The sequence below is a fragment of the Monodon monoceros genome, unplaced genomic scaffold (assembly GCF_005190385.1).
Source record: "Monodon monoceros isolate NGI ecotype Baffin Bay Population unplaced genomic scaffold, NGI_Narwhal_1 Super_Scaffold_21, whole genome shotgun sequence".
NCBI lineage: Eukaryota > Metazoa > Chordata > Mammalia > Artiodactyla > Monodontidae > Monodon > Monodon monoceros.
The window spans coordinates 14,821,995-14,839,495 of record NW_021703778.1 but is presented as its reverse complement, the minus strand read 5'-3'; the positions used below and the strand labels follow the sequence as shown (position 1 = coordinate 14,839,495).

General features: G+C 36.5%; 1 protein-coding gene across 4 annotated transcripts in view; it reads left to right on the top strand.

Annotated features, from left to right (window-relative positions):
- Positions 1–17,501, top strand: part of PLXDC2 (plexin domain containing 2) — a 406,453-nt gene that overhangs the window by 300,640 nt on the left and 88,312 nt on the right. For all 4 annotated transcript variants that reach the window (XM_029239265.1, XM_029239268.1, XM_029239267.1 and 1 more), the window contains 2 exons: positions 3,837–3,932; positions 4,137–4,218. In XM_029239265.1, coding sequence (XP_029095098.1) covers positions 3,837–3,932; positions 4,137–4,218 — 178 coding nt within the window. The remainder of the gene's footprint in view (positions 1–3,836; positions 3,933–4,136; positions 4,219–17,501) is intronic.

Here is a 17,501-nt window from a genome sequence, read left to right as displayed (position 1 = left end):
TCTTTACCACACAGCTTCATTAGGTGCTTCTGTTGTCAAGTACACACTAGCTCACTCGAGGCTGAACAAAAGGAAGAAGAAATAGAAATCATGACATTTTCCCCATAAAGTATCCTCTCACAAAACTCTTCCAAGATAGATAGCATTATGCAAAGTGATATTTTATTGCTTTAATACATACATTTCTAACATACCCTATTTGCTTGACCTTGATTTTTCAAAAGAAGCAAAAATTTAAGAATTTTCTGGATGTTATAAATCACTGATTAATTTTGACATATTTGAGAATTTTTTTTAGAATTTCTATGAACACAAAAGAATAATGAGAGGAAAATATGAGAGGTTCAGATTAGCACCTCATGGTCACCTAAATTTTATGTTGCCTTTTCCAATGCTGAATTATATTATTTCTTAATAGAACTACAGGGAGAATTTTTTTTTTTTTTTTTTTTTTGCCACACTACACGGCACGCAGGATCTTAGTTACCTGACCAGGGATCGAACCTGTGCCCCCTGCAGTGGAAGCTCAGAGTCTTAACAACTGGACCTCCAGGGAAGTCCCAAGAATTTGTAAATGTTTCAGGCAAAAGCATCTTCTATTTGTAGATGCTTTATTTCACAACTGCAACTAGCTAATTCTGGTAATGCATTGCATTTTCGTGTGGGAAGCTTATAACTTCTATAATAGTGCACTTTTTCTCTCAAGAGTCTCTTTTTTCCTGAGTCTTTATTCTGGGAATGAACTTGTAGTTGTGCAATACATGCTATTTACATTAAAGAGTACTCAGTAAATGGTGCTGTGTGCTGGGCTCAGTGGAAACTAGTAAAGAAAATAAGAAATAATCATTTGGGACCAGTCATTAAGCATTGACAACACATAAATAAGGAAATGTTAGCTAATCATTTACTTGACAATCCAGACAAAATATTAAAATATTTATATAAAGAATCAGACAATTGAGGAAATTACTCATACATTCTCTGTGTGAATGTTAATTTTCAAGACAGACAAGTAAACTAGATCATGGCTAATCATGCCACAGGGTACTCATTAAACTGTTTTCATTTGAGCTAGAGTGGATATTGATTGGAGAGGATTCCTGGTGTTTCCATACAATCACTCTGTCCCTCCTGCTGATTGCTTAAAATGTCTAAAAACATGCAATTCAATAGTTACACTTTGAATCGTATCACCTTAAGATTTTGATTACTGAATTTTATTCTCTATGTGTTAGCTGCTCAGAGATTTATTTCATTTCATTTTTTAAAAAATTTTAAAAGCCCCTAATGGTTATTATAGTTGATCTTGGTTTTGTAAAGATGTAATAAAACAGTTGAAGCTGTATCACCACAGCTAAGGTACTGAATGTTTGGTTCACCATTATTTTGGCTAACTTTCTAAAGAAGACACATGGGCTAAATACATTTCTGGAATCAAATGAAAGCTTCTAGTATTGGCAGGAGCTACCAGTAAATACATTCCTAATTACTTGTTTTTGACAGGTAGATGTATGATACACAACAGAAATGACCATTTGGAAGCTGTCATTAATTGGCAGGTCATCAAACAAAACACGTTCTCATTAATTTTGGTTTTATTAAATTCATCTCCTCCCAATAGTTGGAGTTATCTGAGCAGGTGATAGAACTAGCATGGCAAAAATGTCACTGCTTCCCTTTACCCCATTTGCATGATCAATAATTAAACTCCCAGAGGCTTCATGGTCATGTCCATAGTTTGAACTTTTCAAAGTGTGGTATGAAGTTAAAAGAAAACTGGTATTTTAAGCACCTACTAATATGATACTGTGCAAACTTTAGTATGAAGAAGACTCAGAAACCCCCATCACAGTGATCTCATGGCAAGTCTATATTGTTTATTTATTTCCAAAACCTAAATTGTTTAGCAAAATGCATAGGAAAGCACGTGTTCTCTTTAGACAAAGGCAGAAACTGAGTAATAGTTTCAAATGCCTTAAAAGTTAAAAAAAGAAAAGACATTATTCATGTACCTCAAGAAACCTTACTAAATATCATGAAATTTCTCTAATGTTGGATAAAGTTTGCACTTAGAAAATTATATATGCATCTTTCACTTATACAAAAAAGATGTGAATTGGATTAACATTTTTAATCAGTGTTTCCCAATCTGAGAAACCTGAAGATATATTCAGTGAAGCATTCCTAGCATTCTAGAAGCATTCCTTGCCTCCAAAGAGTTCATTTTGGACCCCTTCCCGTCTTCCTCTTCTGCAGTAGAATTTCATTGTGAATAATCAGAAATGGGTGAAAGAATATGAGTGGAGAGAAACAGATATGTGTAGGTTGTGAGTAAATGTTTGACTTTCCTCCTGGATGTGTAGGTATCTACATTTCCTGAACACTGTTACTAAAAGAGAGCTTGCTGTCTTCTGGGCACCACACTCCTGTTTTATGTCCTAGAGGAGATCATTGTTGGTCTATTTACTTTAATCAAAATTTAACCTTCCCTAATATAAGACGGGAAACAAATTCCTAGAAGCCTGATTTCAGGGCCTAGATCTATAGAAATTAGATCAGTACATGCAGCATATAACCAGTGTGATCTATGGTTGCCATATTGATGTTAGACAAAAATTATATCTGACATTTATTGAACTTACAATGTGAAAGGGATTATTCTAAGCAACTTTCATTTACTATCTCATTTTAATTCTCAAAACAGATCTGTGATAGAGGTACTATTATCTCTATTTTATAGGCGAGAAAAGTGAAGTACAGAAAGACTAACAAAAGAGCCAAAGTTCATGCAGATACCAAGTAGCAAGCCTGGGACTTGAACCAGACTTTTCAAATACATGCATTATTAACCACTATGACATATGACTTCCCCAAGTTGGATACTATGATATTTTAAAAATAATTTATAGCTTCCCAAATAATTCCTGGTAGATATAATAGTATTCAGGAAATGCATTCCTGTCGTTATAAGCATTCCAAGAGCTAAGTAAAATACCAATAATATCAATTTTCCATTTCCATTTACCTAACTCAAGCAAGCTAATATAGTATAAGGCTCAGGTCTTTTTTCAAAAGTAGATTTTAAGTATATATCATCAACGTCTTTTTTTGTTATAAAATACATTTGCTTGTATTTATCTGATTTTTACTTATTAAATTTTTTGTCAAAGTCTCTATCTAACCTATTCCTCAGGAACACCACTGGATTTGCTGATGAATTATTATAAATTCCTGCATGCAATATAAGTGCTAATTATTAACCTTCCTTGGATATGACACTGTACATTTAATAGCAATACTGATTTTTTAATGATTTAATTTCTGTCTTCAAGTTTATTAAAGAAACTTATTCTAAACCTTTAAAGCAATCAGACTCTTATTCTAGCTAAACCAGCTTTACTTAGACTGAAAAATTTTTAGTTGCTACCCATTCCTAAAGGACTCACTTTAGTTTTAGCTTCAGAGAAGTGGGGTCATCTTACCTGCTTGATTTCATATGTCAAAATCTTTCAAAATTTATAAATCTATGAAGAAAATGTCTTAAGTATATTCTGAATGACAGTGGGTTTGAGCCCTGCTAATGAAGTGAGAAATTTGAGACTCTAATCAACATTTTCAGCTTCCTTGATGAAAATGCTGCTGGGTACAAGAATTTCAGATTTTGATAATCAACCTTTTTATAGGGTTTGATTATTTTAAATTTTTATTTTAAAACCCCATCAGGTGAAACGCTTATAATTCTACATTCATTATTAAAATGTAGTTGTTTTATAAGTGAAGAAATGTTGAAAGTGGATTTTTTTTTCTACTCTCCATGCTGTTTCTTGTTTTTACAGATGTTCGAAGAAGAACAATTTATGAATACCACCGAGTAGAACTACAAATGTCAAAAATCACCAATATTTCAGCTGTGGAGATGACCCCATTGCCTAGTAAGTTAACATGTAAACATAGCTAGGTGGGAAAAATGATTTGCAATTTGTATGATCTGATCTTTTTATGCATGGGTCTTTTGATCCTGCGTGTATATGGGGATGCGCGGGTGATGTTAATTTTGGCAGAGCAGCCTTTTTTTTCTCTCTCTCCCTCCATGCTGCCAATTAGTCTTGATGCATCCATTCTCTCCTGTTTCCTAGCATGTCTCCAGTTTAATGGTTGTGGCCCCTGTGTATCCTCTCAGATTGGCTTCAACTGCAGTTGGTGTAGTAAACTTCAAAGGTAAAAGACAGTAATGCAAAATATTTTTAAACTTTATGAAGATTTGTTCTACTCTTCCATTGAATTTTGAATGTGTCAGGTGTGTTGACTGGATATACATGAACAAATGTACATGTGTTAAACAAAACACCAAAATGCAAAAAATGCTCAGACATGGGAATTGTAGTATTTTCCTTTGATTGCCCAAAGTGACCATGAACCTTTGTAGTCCATAAGATAATTATCTGACATATATTTATAATTGCTGTGGGGCTTAAGATAGATGATGATTGTGATTGATGAATCTGTAAATTGCAGCTGTTGGTCCGTATTCTTCAGAAATCATGGTATGACATATCTTCACAATAACAAGGATGGTTAATGCATAGTCACATTAACATTCTTAGCAAATTCCTATAAATATCTCAAAGGTTACTAACCTAGATTAGAGGTGTAGCCTGAGGCTGAGGAATACAGGGACACTAACAGGACTCTACATAAATAGAACGTGCGGTTTGGGCCTGGGTTGTAAATAACTGACTTTGAAACTTACGCTGCATCACTTGGTTGTGTCCAAGAGGTCTACTGATTTTCATGAATGGCAAAGAGAGTTTTTCGGAGACTGAACGCTCATTTGTTGGAAATGCAGAGTGAAGACGTCTAAATGTGTTTTATTTACTCAACCATTTTGTGTAGCAGTTATGTCCCGAGTGCTGGGAAAGCAGCAGTGATTAATATAGATGTGGTCCCTGCCCACCATGGAGCTTCCAGCCTGTCCGGAATAAGTCCCCTCTCACCTGCAGAGTCTATGAAAAATCTGCTTCTTCCTCCAGGAGAACTGAGTCTTCAAGTTTGTGCACGTTCCAGCAGAGCTTTCTGTTGTATGAGAAGCCGGTGTCTTATCATCTTGCTGCAGCCTTTGCTGTAAAGATAGGGACATGTTCAGGACTACTTTAAAAGTTATTGAAGTATAAAGAATAGAATGCCAATTCCTTGATAACAAGCTATGGGAAGCATGTGTGACTTGCTAACTTTGGGACAACCACTACAGTATTTCAGATAGAGCAATATTATTTACTATAACCGCTGTTTTATTTTCAATTTAACATGTTCCAATAATTTCCTTTGTGCAACGAATTTCAAATAATGAAAAAGCAAGCAGGCGATCACCATTCTTAAAAGTAGATTTTTAACTTGGCTATATCTCCAGAGTGGGAAGAACTGCTATAAAATTAAGGATTTGTAGTCATTTATATTCAAATACTGCTGGCATGCCACAAATTACAAGCATATCAGAAGTTAGTCAAAATCTGTTTAGATAATGACCAAGATGAATCTAAAGAGATGGCATTTTAATAGGTATATTTTAGTAACACTGATCTGAGACATGAAAAAAGCCCAAAAGAATTAAGTAAAAGGTCCTGGTTTGGGGTACGTATCTAATTGAAGTTCCAGTTCAGTGGTCAACTCCTCTGAGAACGTTCCCTAAACCATGAGTCTGTGTGAGGCACCCAGCCCCTGTGGTTCTCAGCATCCTGCGCCAACCTCCATAATTTGCATTTAGCTCAAGGCTTACGGACATTTGTCACTTGTCTGTCTCCTCTGCTAGGCTCCGGGTTTATTAAAGGTGAATTGTCCTTACATCTCCACAGCCTAAGAATGTACCTAATACTGCAGAAAAATGAACGAGTGAATGAATGATGGCTAGGTTCCAAAGGAAGAAATCATGATTTGACTTGTCTGGGAATGAAGGATCTCCCAGGATGAGGGACTTTCAGAGTTGAAACCAGGAAAGTTGAGGGAAAACCAGGACGAGTTAGCTACCCCAGCTAGAGTACTATTCAGACAATCTCGACTGAAACAATGTCATTATAAATGAAGGTTTGGGACACTAGTCTAGAACCCTACCTTCTACTAACCATTTCATTATTTTCAAAAAAATTTTTTGGTGGAAATATATGTTTAAAGCTCCAGACAAGCAATTCTGACAATTGAAACACATCCACAAGTTGTGCAAAATGCTTTATACTGTCAATGCTCCTATTTTATTGAGAGTTTTCTCTGCCAGACATTGTTCCAGGAATTTTCAAAAATATTTAATTCACATAACATTTTTATAGAGGAGGAAACTGAGGCTTCAGTTATTTGTGCAGGGTTTCAGAGCTCTTAAGTGATAAGTTTGGAATTGAAACTCTTATCTGTGTGCTTCCTGGCCTGCCTTTTCGATGCCTCACACCCACCAGGCTGCAGGTGCACTAAGCAACTTAATCTTAACTGCTTCCTGAAAAACAGCAGACATACTACTGAAAAAATAAATATTTCTATAATTGTGGGTGCAAGAAAATTGCATGGTTTTGAAATTGGCGTAAAAAGCATGTAGAAGAGAATCAAGCAAAGCATAAGACTTTTGTATATTACTGAAAGCATAGGTTGTTTTTAAGATTAATGGAAAAAAGAAAGGTGGTGATGCATATGAATGAGGACAGAATTTATCAAAGAACACTATGAAGAAAAACTTCGAATTTTCTGCCTGTTACCATTTGGTGTTTTGTTGCATACCAAACACTGGTTTAAAATCTTGGATTTATTTTTAATTCTTCAGCAACCCAGTTATATACATATCAAAACCTGATTAATTAATTGCTTTAACTATGGCTCGTTGCACTTTTGTTCAACTTAATTTCCCCACTGCATTTTATTAATTTCTCCTTAGGCCTATGAGCCATCAAAACTTTGCTTTTGCTGCCCAGAAGCATTTCCCCAGACTTTAGAGCTTTTATCGACAAATTCAATAAAACAAGAGACGTCTTATCCTAAGCAGTGTAAAAATTGCCTCTCAGATTGTTTTCTTCCATCCTTCTTGCCTTCTCCTTTGTGCTTTCTTATCCCTGAATGATAATCAGTTGGTGGTGATTATTGAATTCTCAAGCTGGGCTTCCTCTAGAAAGATAAGATAATTTTAATTGGTTTGTTTATTTCCTTTAATTCTCAGTTTTCAGCAAGCCAAAACTGAGGCACAATATTTGTAATGGCTTATCCAAGGTCTAAAGGAATTTGAGTTATAGGAACATGTAATGAGATCCATGATCAAGAGTGTTTTCTTGGGACAGGTGGTCATTACTTCTAGGTAAGAGTGTTTTTGTTTCTTCACTGAAAGCTGAGAGGACCTGAATCAACCACACCTTTTATCTTCAGTCATTCAACAAAATTTTTTTAGTATCTCTGTGTTCAAGTTACTATCCTGGATTGTGAATTCAGTGGTGAAGGAAAGAGAGAAAATCACTTCCCTCATAGAGCTTACATGTTTAGTATGGGGAGATAGAGTTTAAGCAAATAGATATGCAGGAAATAAAGTTAGCAGTGGTGAGTGCTACGGCAAAAGAAAGAAATCGAACATTATAAGGGAAAATATAGCAAAATCGATAGGAATAACAGGAGTTTACTTGTTGGTTTCATGCTAGACAACCTTGTCTTTTTGAAGAGACCTTGGTTTCATCAGCCATCACCCTCCAAAAGTTTATTTTTTAATTGAAAATATATTTTGGCTCTTAAAACATTCATTCACTCATTCATTTACTTAAAAATTTATTGAATACTTTCCACATTTATCTGAACAGCAAGCACTAGTCTAAGCACGGAAGTAGTTAGAACAATAACCAGGCATTAATCAAAGCCAGAGTTCTCAGGGAGCTGAGTTTAGCATGTTAAGCTGGAAAATAAATGAATTGATAATTAAACAAAAAAGACAGTTGATGATGAATGATCTGTTGAGCTTGGAGAGCCAGTAGTTGCTCTGATCTGAGTGGCCAGAAAAGGCTTCTTGGGAAAAGGGACGGTTAAACTTAGATCTGAACAACCGGGAACCAGCTACACCAAAGTGAAAGCAAAGAGCATTTCAATGCGAGACAGATTACTTAGTGGATTCGAAGTGAAGGAAAAGGGAACTATATGAATCCAGGATACTTCTTAAATTTTTGTTTGGGCAATTTGGTGGATGCTGGCACTTGTCTTTTGAGATAGGTAAGATGACATACGAAATAGAGACTAGGGTGGGAAAAATAAAGAGTTTCACTGGGGACTAGTTCAGTTTGAGATGCCTATCAGACTTCCAAGTGGAAATGCTGTATAGGTGGGGATATATGAGCCACATATTCCAGGAAAAGGTTATGGCCAGAAGTTCAGATTGGAGAGTCATTATCATATAGATAGTGTTTAAATTCAGTGGACTGAATGAGATCAGCTGTGGAGAAAGTGTAAATTGAAAATAGAAGAGATCCCAGGAAGCAGCCTATGGCATGGCATAATGAGGTATGATGCTAGTTTTCCATTACATACAATTATTTTAAGTATTTGTATACATGTATGTTTCTGTAGACAGAGAATACCTCGGAAAAGATACATAAGAGACTGATAACAATATTTGTCTCTAGGGAAACGATTGTGAACAGGGACAGGCAGGAGAATGAGTATTACTATTCATTACGTACTCTTTCCTATGATTTGAATTTTGCCACATGGAGTTGAAGACAAAGGAGGAATCAACAAAGGGGACATAAAAGAACATAAGTTATTTCAAGGGTAGAAACAGTCTTAGTCTTACTCATTTTAGTAAGCACCCAACACAGCACCTGACCTAATACAGGGCTCCAACACAGACAGCTTGGACTGAACCATCCAATAATTGAGGCCAGAAATTTCCACTTTCCTGAGAATTCTAATGGCTCACTTTGGCTGTTACTCTCCATTGACTTTGTCAGTGTCAACCAAACGGCTATAGAAAGAATTAAGCTGATGCCTGATGTTGACATTAAATGATGTCAACATTTGTCATTAAGCATGTTGAACACTGGGGAGTCAGTCTCTTGGTGCCTCATTTTAAAAGAGTTTTCCACCATATATTTACCTAGTTCCAATCAAAGTCATAAGACTGGTACTGGTAAAAATTTGGGAATAAATGTAGTGTATGATTCCACCCATCAAAAGAATAAATAGAATAGGCAGACCTCTACTAATGGTAAAGACATGGATCTACAGAAGAGTACTATAACATATTTACTTTAAAAATATGAGATGAGGGAGAGGTGTTTCTGAACAACTGCTCTTATTTTTTTTAACCTGTTATTTCTATTGCATCTCCCTGAGCATCCTCTGGCACTGCCTGTTATTTGCCACTGAATGAATTGGATTTCTTTGCAGTAGCAAGAAGAGAAATAGAAAGAAAGTATCACATGCAATATATTTCAAAATTTTTGAAAATACATAAAGTCAGAAATATTGGCTAATAATTCATTAACAATATGAAATGTATTATCAACCTAAATTAATTAAGGATATAAAGGCACAGCTAATTTTTTTTAACATCTTTATTGGAGTATAATTGCTTTACAATGGTGTGTTAGTTTCTGCTTTATAACAAAGTGAATCAGTTATACATATACATATGTTCCCATATCTCTTCCCTCTTGCGCCTCCCTCCCTCCCACCCTCCCTATCCCACCCCTCTAGGTGGTCACAAAGCACCGAGCTGATCTCCCTGTGCCATGCGGCTGCTTCCCACTAGCTATCTATTTTATGTTTGGTAGTGTATATATGTCCATGCCACTCTCTCACTTTGTCACAGCTTACCCTTCCCCCACCCCATATCCTCAAGGCACAGCTAATTTTTAAAAGAGAATGTGCTTATATTATTATATTCTCACTTAGCCTACAGAAATTAAACTACCTAAGTTTGGGAGAAAAAAGAGAGTTGGAGAGAACAAATTTAAGTAGTGCAGTTGATCCAACCTTTCCCCAATCAGTAATCTTATGCTTCTGAAAAACAGCACCCAAGTGACTGGAATATATCTTTCTCCTTTGGTCTTGATCCTCTATACCCCTTAACATGGGAACATTTGCAGCATTGAGCGTGACTCTAGTATTTAAAGAAACAGTGGGTATTTTTCATATCACGTGGTCTGGAAAGCAAGCCAACAACTTCATCAACAAAAACCCCACACCCCACAGTCCATTCTGACATTGGAGGAAGAACTGGTTTTATTAAGGGACAGAGTATCAGGCTCCTGAGAGGGCTGTACTAAGGGAATTCCAAGCATATTTTGACTGAGTATGATTTTTACCTACTTACCCACCTCAATATCTAGCCCTGAAGTAAGGTGCAACTCCACTGAAATCCTGAGAAGGCCATCCAAAGCCATATAAAGTTGGTCTGATTTAACAGTAAGACTTAATTTAGTCCAAGATTTTAAGATTGAAAGAGAGGATCCAGAACCTACAACTGTTGAGTGACAAGCCATATATGGTTTAATAAATTCACATTTGAAGCTACTTGTAAATTATACATTTATATGATTCTTTCACATAAGGAAACTTGTTAGCTTTGGTGATAAGGTGTGGAGTCCAGACCTAATAATCAAATAGAAGCCATTTGAGAAATCTAGGAGCCCTGATCCAAAAATAATTATAACCTTAGGCTTATTTCAGTGGATTGGGGTAAAATAAAGTTCTGCTTGGAAATGCACCTAATTTCAGATGGACATTTAGAACTCACCAAGCTCTAAGAATTTTAAATAAACTTTTATTGATCTATGTTCCAACGTGCTGACTTTCAAGTTGAAATCACCTCCATCTGCTTATCAGATTTACAGATTATTAATATTTTGATTGCTGAAAATGTTACTGTTTTCAGTATATAAATTGAATGTCAGGTTTAAATACAAAATATGAACAAAATCTACTTTTGTCTTTGGTAGAAAATATGTCCTTGCTGAACTATCAGATCCAACAAAATTATTTAATTGAAGAAAAATTAATTGGAATGCTTTGTTACCACTCCGCCTAGTCATGATAGACAGGAAGAAGACAATTGCTGTCATTTCTTATTGAAGGCATCAAGGAGATATTAGACTTTAATTATATACACTCAGCAATAGTGGGTAAATTGCCCATAGATCTGAAACTGGTGGCCACCTGGACTTCCTGTGTCAGGGAGTACTAGCCAGCCAAGGTTCAAGAGGGGCGCAGAATGGAAGAAGCATTCCTGAGTTGTTCAAAAGGAATCAAAATTCCCCAGAATTGAAACTAAAGAGGGGGCCATGTTTTGTTGTCTGAGGTAGATTAGACTGGATGTCTGAATGCCTAGTGGCATGGCCAACAATTAACTGACTAATCTTGGACAAATCAATAAAGCTCTTTGACTGTATATGCTAAAACGTGAAATCCATACGTCATCAAGATATATTTGCTTCTTATGTTCTTTACATCTGAGTGGCCATAAGTTTGGTAGTTCTCACATATTAGTACAGTGAAGAATTGCTACTGAAGCTTGTTAAAATGCAGATGTCTCTGAAACCCTCCAAGGGAGTCACATTCAGTAGGTCCAGAGTGGAGCCCAGAGATTTAACTTTTTAACAAACCTCCTTAGGGGATCCTGGGGTAATCTGAGGCGGGCACAGTGGAAATGCTGCTCTTGCAACGTGTGGGCTGAAAGTTCTGTAAGCCTGCAGTGCTTAGGCCAAAATTGTGTGGAAACATTTATTCTTAATTTGAAATAGAGAAATACTACCCAAAAAAAGTTCTGAAGATAAAAATATTTGTTGTTAAAATCTATCAGGAGTGAATGAAATAGATCATGATAAAAGAAAGCAAGAAATTTTCGGATAAGTATAACATATAAAATAAATAAATCAGATGATGTTGGAACATTGTTAGCTAGTTAAATTTGTTGGAACATCTTTGATTTCTGAATTTTTATTAAAATACTCCTACCACAGTAGAAATTCACTGTTCTAAAGGGGCTGAGGTGCTTCTAGAAATATCATACAGCCAAGATAATTGTTTTTGACGTGCAATGCTTATAAGTGGTGAATTGAATTTGGAACTTATTTTAGTGCTAGGCCCTTTATAATCCTTCAAATTTAGATAAAGAATCTTAGTATTTCTCTTAATTAGCTTATCCTGAAATATAACATAAACACATTTGACTTTTAAGAATACAGAGTTAAAGTCCATCTTTATTTCCTTCTGAGCATTCCAAGCCCAGCTTTAACAAATGTACAAATTTGTGTGTGTGAATTAATGATAATAGCATAATGAGGTGTGATGCTATTTTATCCATTACCTAAAAGCATTTGGAAGTATATTCCAATATAGAGAATACTCTTGAAAAGATACATAAGATACGAGTAGCAGCTAGCTCCACCTTTGGGGAAACTGCCATGAATTGGAAATTGACACAAAGAGAGAATATCATTTCATCAGATTCCCTTTTATAGAGTTTGAATTTTCACCATATGTACATATTACCTACACTGAATCAATCAATAAACAAACATATATTCCTAAAAGAAAGGAAATATATGTTAAAGTGTATTAGGAAAATTTGGATACTCTTTCAGAAAATTCTAAAGTTAAAGAACCTTTCAGGAGCAGAAAATTATCAATGCTGAACGTGTGGGCTATGTTTCTTTCCCCTGAAGAGATGGCATTAGGTTTATTAGCCTCTTGGATATAAAATGCGTGTAATTCTTTACTTTTTTTGAAAAAAAAAAAAAGGTACTGAACTGTGTTATTTTTATCTATCGATCGATCTATCTATCATCTATTTTGCATTTTGGTCTCTGTCTCCTTTTTGCCACTGGCCATCTGCCAGTCTCTACGGACGGCTATGAATACAGAATGGAAACCAGCTTTCTTTTTTCCAAACTCTAAAGCAACAGGTAGGTCTTGAGCCAAGTCTCCTGGTAACCAAGGCCCCCCTGAAATATCAAGGCATATTTAAAGTCATCTTTGATTTTCCAGTCAGTGAATGCTGTGTTTGCATTCCATCTGAGCACCATTTGGCAAACTAGAGATAAGAGCTGTAGAATTATTTAGCATTACATCTCTTTATAGCTGCTTTTTCAAGATCATCCAGGTGATTTTAAAATTTTGCTTAGGTGTTAACCAACTCTGGTGGCTGCATTTTACTTGGTTGTAATTTAGAAAACTAAACTTCAACAAATGCAATCTAGCAAACGTATATGGAGTAGCAAAAATGGAGCATTTTAGTGCTAAATTACATATTCCATTCCCTTAGCTGGCTTGTACTAATGCACTAATGAGTTCCCCTGGAAATAATTAAAATTTAATTGTCCAAGAATGAAATTGAATTTCTCAATTTAAAAACAGTAGGTGCTAAATTACTATGGAAAAAAATATGATCCTTAAAAGACAAGGAAATCAAAATTTAAAAGCAAAAGCCAAAGTTCACAGTTGGCTTCCCTTTAAACGAAATTGACATGACTATTGAGTAGGAGGTGAACCTCAGATTAACAGTCTTATAATGAAAATTCTGATATTGTGGTAAGAAGAAAACATTTAATGAAGTAGTTTGGTTTAATTATTTGTTTTGCTGAAAATCTAATGTCAAGATATAGAAAAACATTCAAAATTCAGTATATTCCTACTTAAGCCAGCTCTTTCAACACTTACATAACAAAATGATAAAAAATGTCATTGGGATAAGTTCTGATTTTTTGCTTTCTGCTAAAATCTGTCTCTGAGAAAAGCTGAAATATGATTGTTTCATATGTCTTGATATGAACATACTACTAAAGATTTTTATGAAATGTTCTAAATGCTAAAGAATTTATTCTCTCTCAAGTTTTGAGTCAGAGATATAATCTTGTCCTACCCAGAGTTTTGAGGGAAATTTTATGGTAGGAATTTTGCCATTCATGGAAAAGTTCAGGAAATGCAGTAATTCAGCAATGCATGCAACAATCCTGTTGTTTCTTTAGCTCTAAGAACATCTAAATAGTGTTATTCTAGAGATGTATCTTTTTATATGATTGTAGGGCAATCTGACCAAGCTAGTATACTTTATTAGGGAAAACAAAGAAGAAGATATTTCAAGATAAAAATGATTTATTGGTTGAACAAAGACTAGCATTCAAATTTTCCTTTTCTGGATCATTATAATATGGGTTGGCTGATTCCGGATTAGTGATGCTCATTTTTTTCTCCTTCCTAGAGGGCCACTTTTTCTTTCTCCCAGCTCTAGAATTTTCCCTTCAATGACAATTCATAGTCAAGGGGGAGCAATTCTCTCCATGTATCATGATCTTGTCTGCATTAATTTCTAATGATAGACTCTCCTAAAAATACACAGATTTTATATTCCTAAAATAATGTCTTCGACCACTAGAGCAGACCTCTGCATTGACCTTTGCTCTGATCAAAATTAATCTCTCTCTCCTCTGCACTCTGTTAGCACACAAGTTTATTTTATCTTTGCCCAGATCTCCTGCTGCTGCTACTGCTGCTAAATTGCATGCTCTTTGAAAGAAAGGACAAGGGGGTTGTTTGAAGGGTAAGCATGCCTCACCTTTGGAGATGCTTAACATAATTATAGTACCTACCTTTTATTCTATACTTACCATGTGCCAGGCATCACAGGAAAGCCTTTACTTCCACTAAAGTCTTTTAATTCTATTATCTCATTCAATCTTTGCAGTCACATTAAGAGGTAAGTGTTAAGATCCCTGTTTCACAGATTAAGTAAATGAGAATTAGGAAGGTTGAGAAGCTTAGCCAAGGGCCCGAAACTAGGAAACAGTGGAGCCAGGATTTAAAATAAAAATTGGGGGGCGTGAACACAGCCTGAAGGGGGCGAGTGCACCACAGCTAGCCAAAGGGAGTCAGGGAAAAAGCCTGGAACTGCCTGAGAGGCAAGAGACCATTGTTTTGGGGTGCATGAGGAGAGGGGATTCACAGCACTGCCTAAACGAGCTCCAGAGATGGGTGTGAGCCAGGGCTATCAGCAAGGACCCCAGAGACGGGCATGAGACACTAAGGCTGCTGCTGCAGCCACCAAGAGGCCTGTATGCAAACACAGGTCACTATCCACACCTTCCCCCCCGAGAGCCTGTGCAGCCTGCCACCGCCAGGGTCCCATGATCCAGGGACAACTTCCCCGAGAGAACACACGGTGCGCCTCAGGCTGGTGCAACGTCCCGCTGGCCTCTGTCGCACAGGATCGTCCCGCATCCTACCCCTCCCTCCCCTGGCCTGAGTGAGCCAGAGCCCCCGAATCAGCGTCTCCTTTAACCCCGTCCTCTCTGAGCGAAGAATAGATGCCCTCCGGCGACCTACACGCAGAGGCGGGGCCAAATCCAAAGCTGAACCCCAGGAGCTGTGCGAACAAAGAAGAGAAAGGGAAATCTCTCCCAGCAACATCAGGAGCAGCAGATTAAATCTCCACAATCAACTTGATGTACCCTGCATCTGTGGAATACATGAACAGACAACGAATCATGCCAAAATTGAGACTGTGGAATTTGGGAGCAACTGTAGACTTGGGGGTTGCTTTCTGCATCTAATTTGTTTCTGGTTTTATGTTTATCTTAGTTTAGTATTTAGAGCTTATTATCATTGGTAGATTTGTTTATTGATTTGGTTGCTCTCTTCCTTTTTATATATATATATTTTTTTTTCCTTTTTCTCTTTTTGTGAGTGTGTATGTGTATGCTTCTTTGTGTGATTTTGTCTGTATAGCTTTGCTTTTACCATTTGTCCTAAGGTTCTGTCTGTCCATTTTTTTTTCTTTTCTTTTTTTTTTTGGTATAGCTTTTAGCGCTTGTTATCATTGGTGGATTTGTCTTTAGGTTTTGTTGCTCTCTTCTTTCTTTTTTTTATTACTTTCTAATTAAAAATTTTTTTTATTTTAATAACTTTATTTTATTTTACTTTATTTTTTCTTTCTTTCTTTTTTTTTTCTCTCTTTTCTTCTGAGCCATGTGGCTGACAGGATCTTGGTGCTCCGGCCAGGTGTCAGGCCCGAGGCTCTGAGGTGGGAGAGCCAGGTACAGGACATTGGTCCACCAGAGACCTCCCAGCTCCATGTAATATCAAATAGCGAAAGCTCTCCCAGGGATCTCCATCTCAATGCTAAGACCCAGCTCCACTCAACAACCAGCAAGCTACAGTGCTGGACACCCTATGACAAACAACTAGCAAGACAGCAATAAAAACCCACCCATTAGCAGAGAGGCGGCCTAAAATCATAATAAGGTCACAGACACCCCCAAACACACTACAAGACGTGGTCCTGCCCACCAGAAAGACAAGATCCAGCCTCATCCACTAGAACACAGGCACCAGTCCCCTCCACCAGGAAGCCTACACAACCCTTTCAACCAGCCTCACCCACTGGGGGAAGACACCAAAAACAATGGGAACTACGAACCTGCAGCCTGTGAAAAGGAGACCCCAAACACAGTAAGTTAGGCAAAATGAGAAGACAGAGAAATACACAGCAGATGTAGGAGCAAGGTAGAAACCCACCAGACCAAACACATGAAAAGGAAATAGGCAGTCTACCTGAAAAAGAATTCAGAATAATGATAGTAAAGATGATCCAAAATCTTGGAAATAGAATGGAGAAAATACAAGAAACGTTTAACAAGGATGTAGAAGAACTAAAGAGCAAACAAACAATGAAGAACAACACAATAAATGAAATTAAAAATTCTGTAGAAGGAATCAATAGTGGAATAACTGAGGCAGAAGAACGGATAAGTGACCTGGAAGATAAAATAGTGGAAATAACTACCACAGAGCAGAATAAAGAAAAAAGAATGAAAAGAATTGAGAACACTCTCAGAGACCTCTGGGACAACATTAAATGCACCAGCATTTTAATTATAGGGGTCCCAGAAGAAGAAGAGAAAAAGAAAGGGACTGAGAAAATATTTAAAGAGATTATAGTTGAAAACTTCCCAAACATGGAAAAAGAAATAGTCAATCAAGTCCAGGAAATGCAGAGTGTCCCATATAGGATAAATCCAAGGAGAAACATGCCAAGACACATACTAATCAAACTATCAAAAATTAAATTCAAAGACAAAATATTAAAAGCAGCAAGGGAAAAGGAAAAAATTACATACAAGGGAATCCCCATAGGTTAGCAGCTGATGTTTCAGCAGAAACTCTGCCAAAAGGGAGTGACAGGACATATTTAAAGTAATGAAAGGGAAAAACCTACAACCAAGATTACTTTACCAAGCAAAGATCTGATTCAGATTCGACAGAGAAATTAAACCCTTTACAGACAAGCAAAAGCTAAGAGAATTCAGCACCACCAAACCAGCTTTACAACAAATGCTAAAGGAACTTCTCTAGGCAGGAAACACAAGAGAAGGAAAAGACCTACAATAACAAACCCAAAACGGTTAAGAAAATTGTAATAGGAACATACATATTGATAATTACCTTAAATATAAATGGATTAAATGCCCCAACCAAAAGACATAGACTGGCTGAATGGA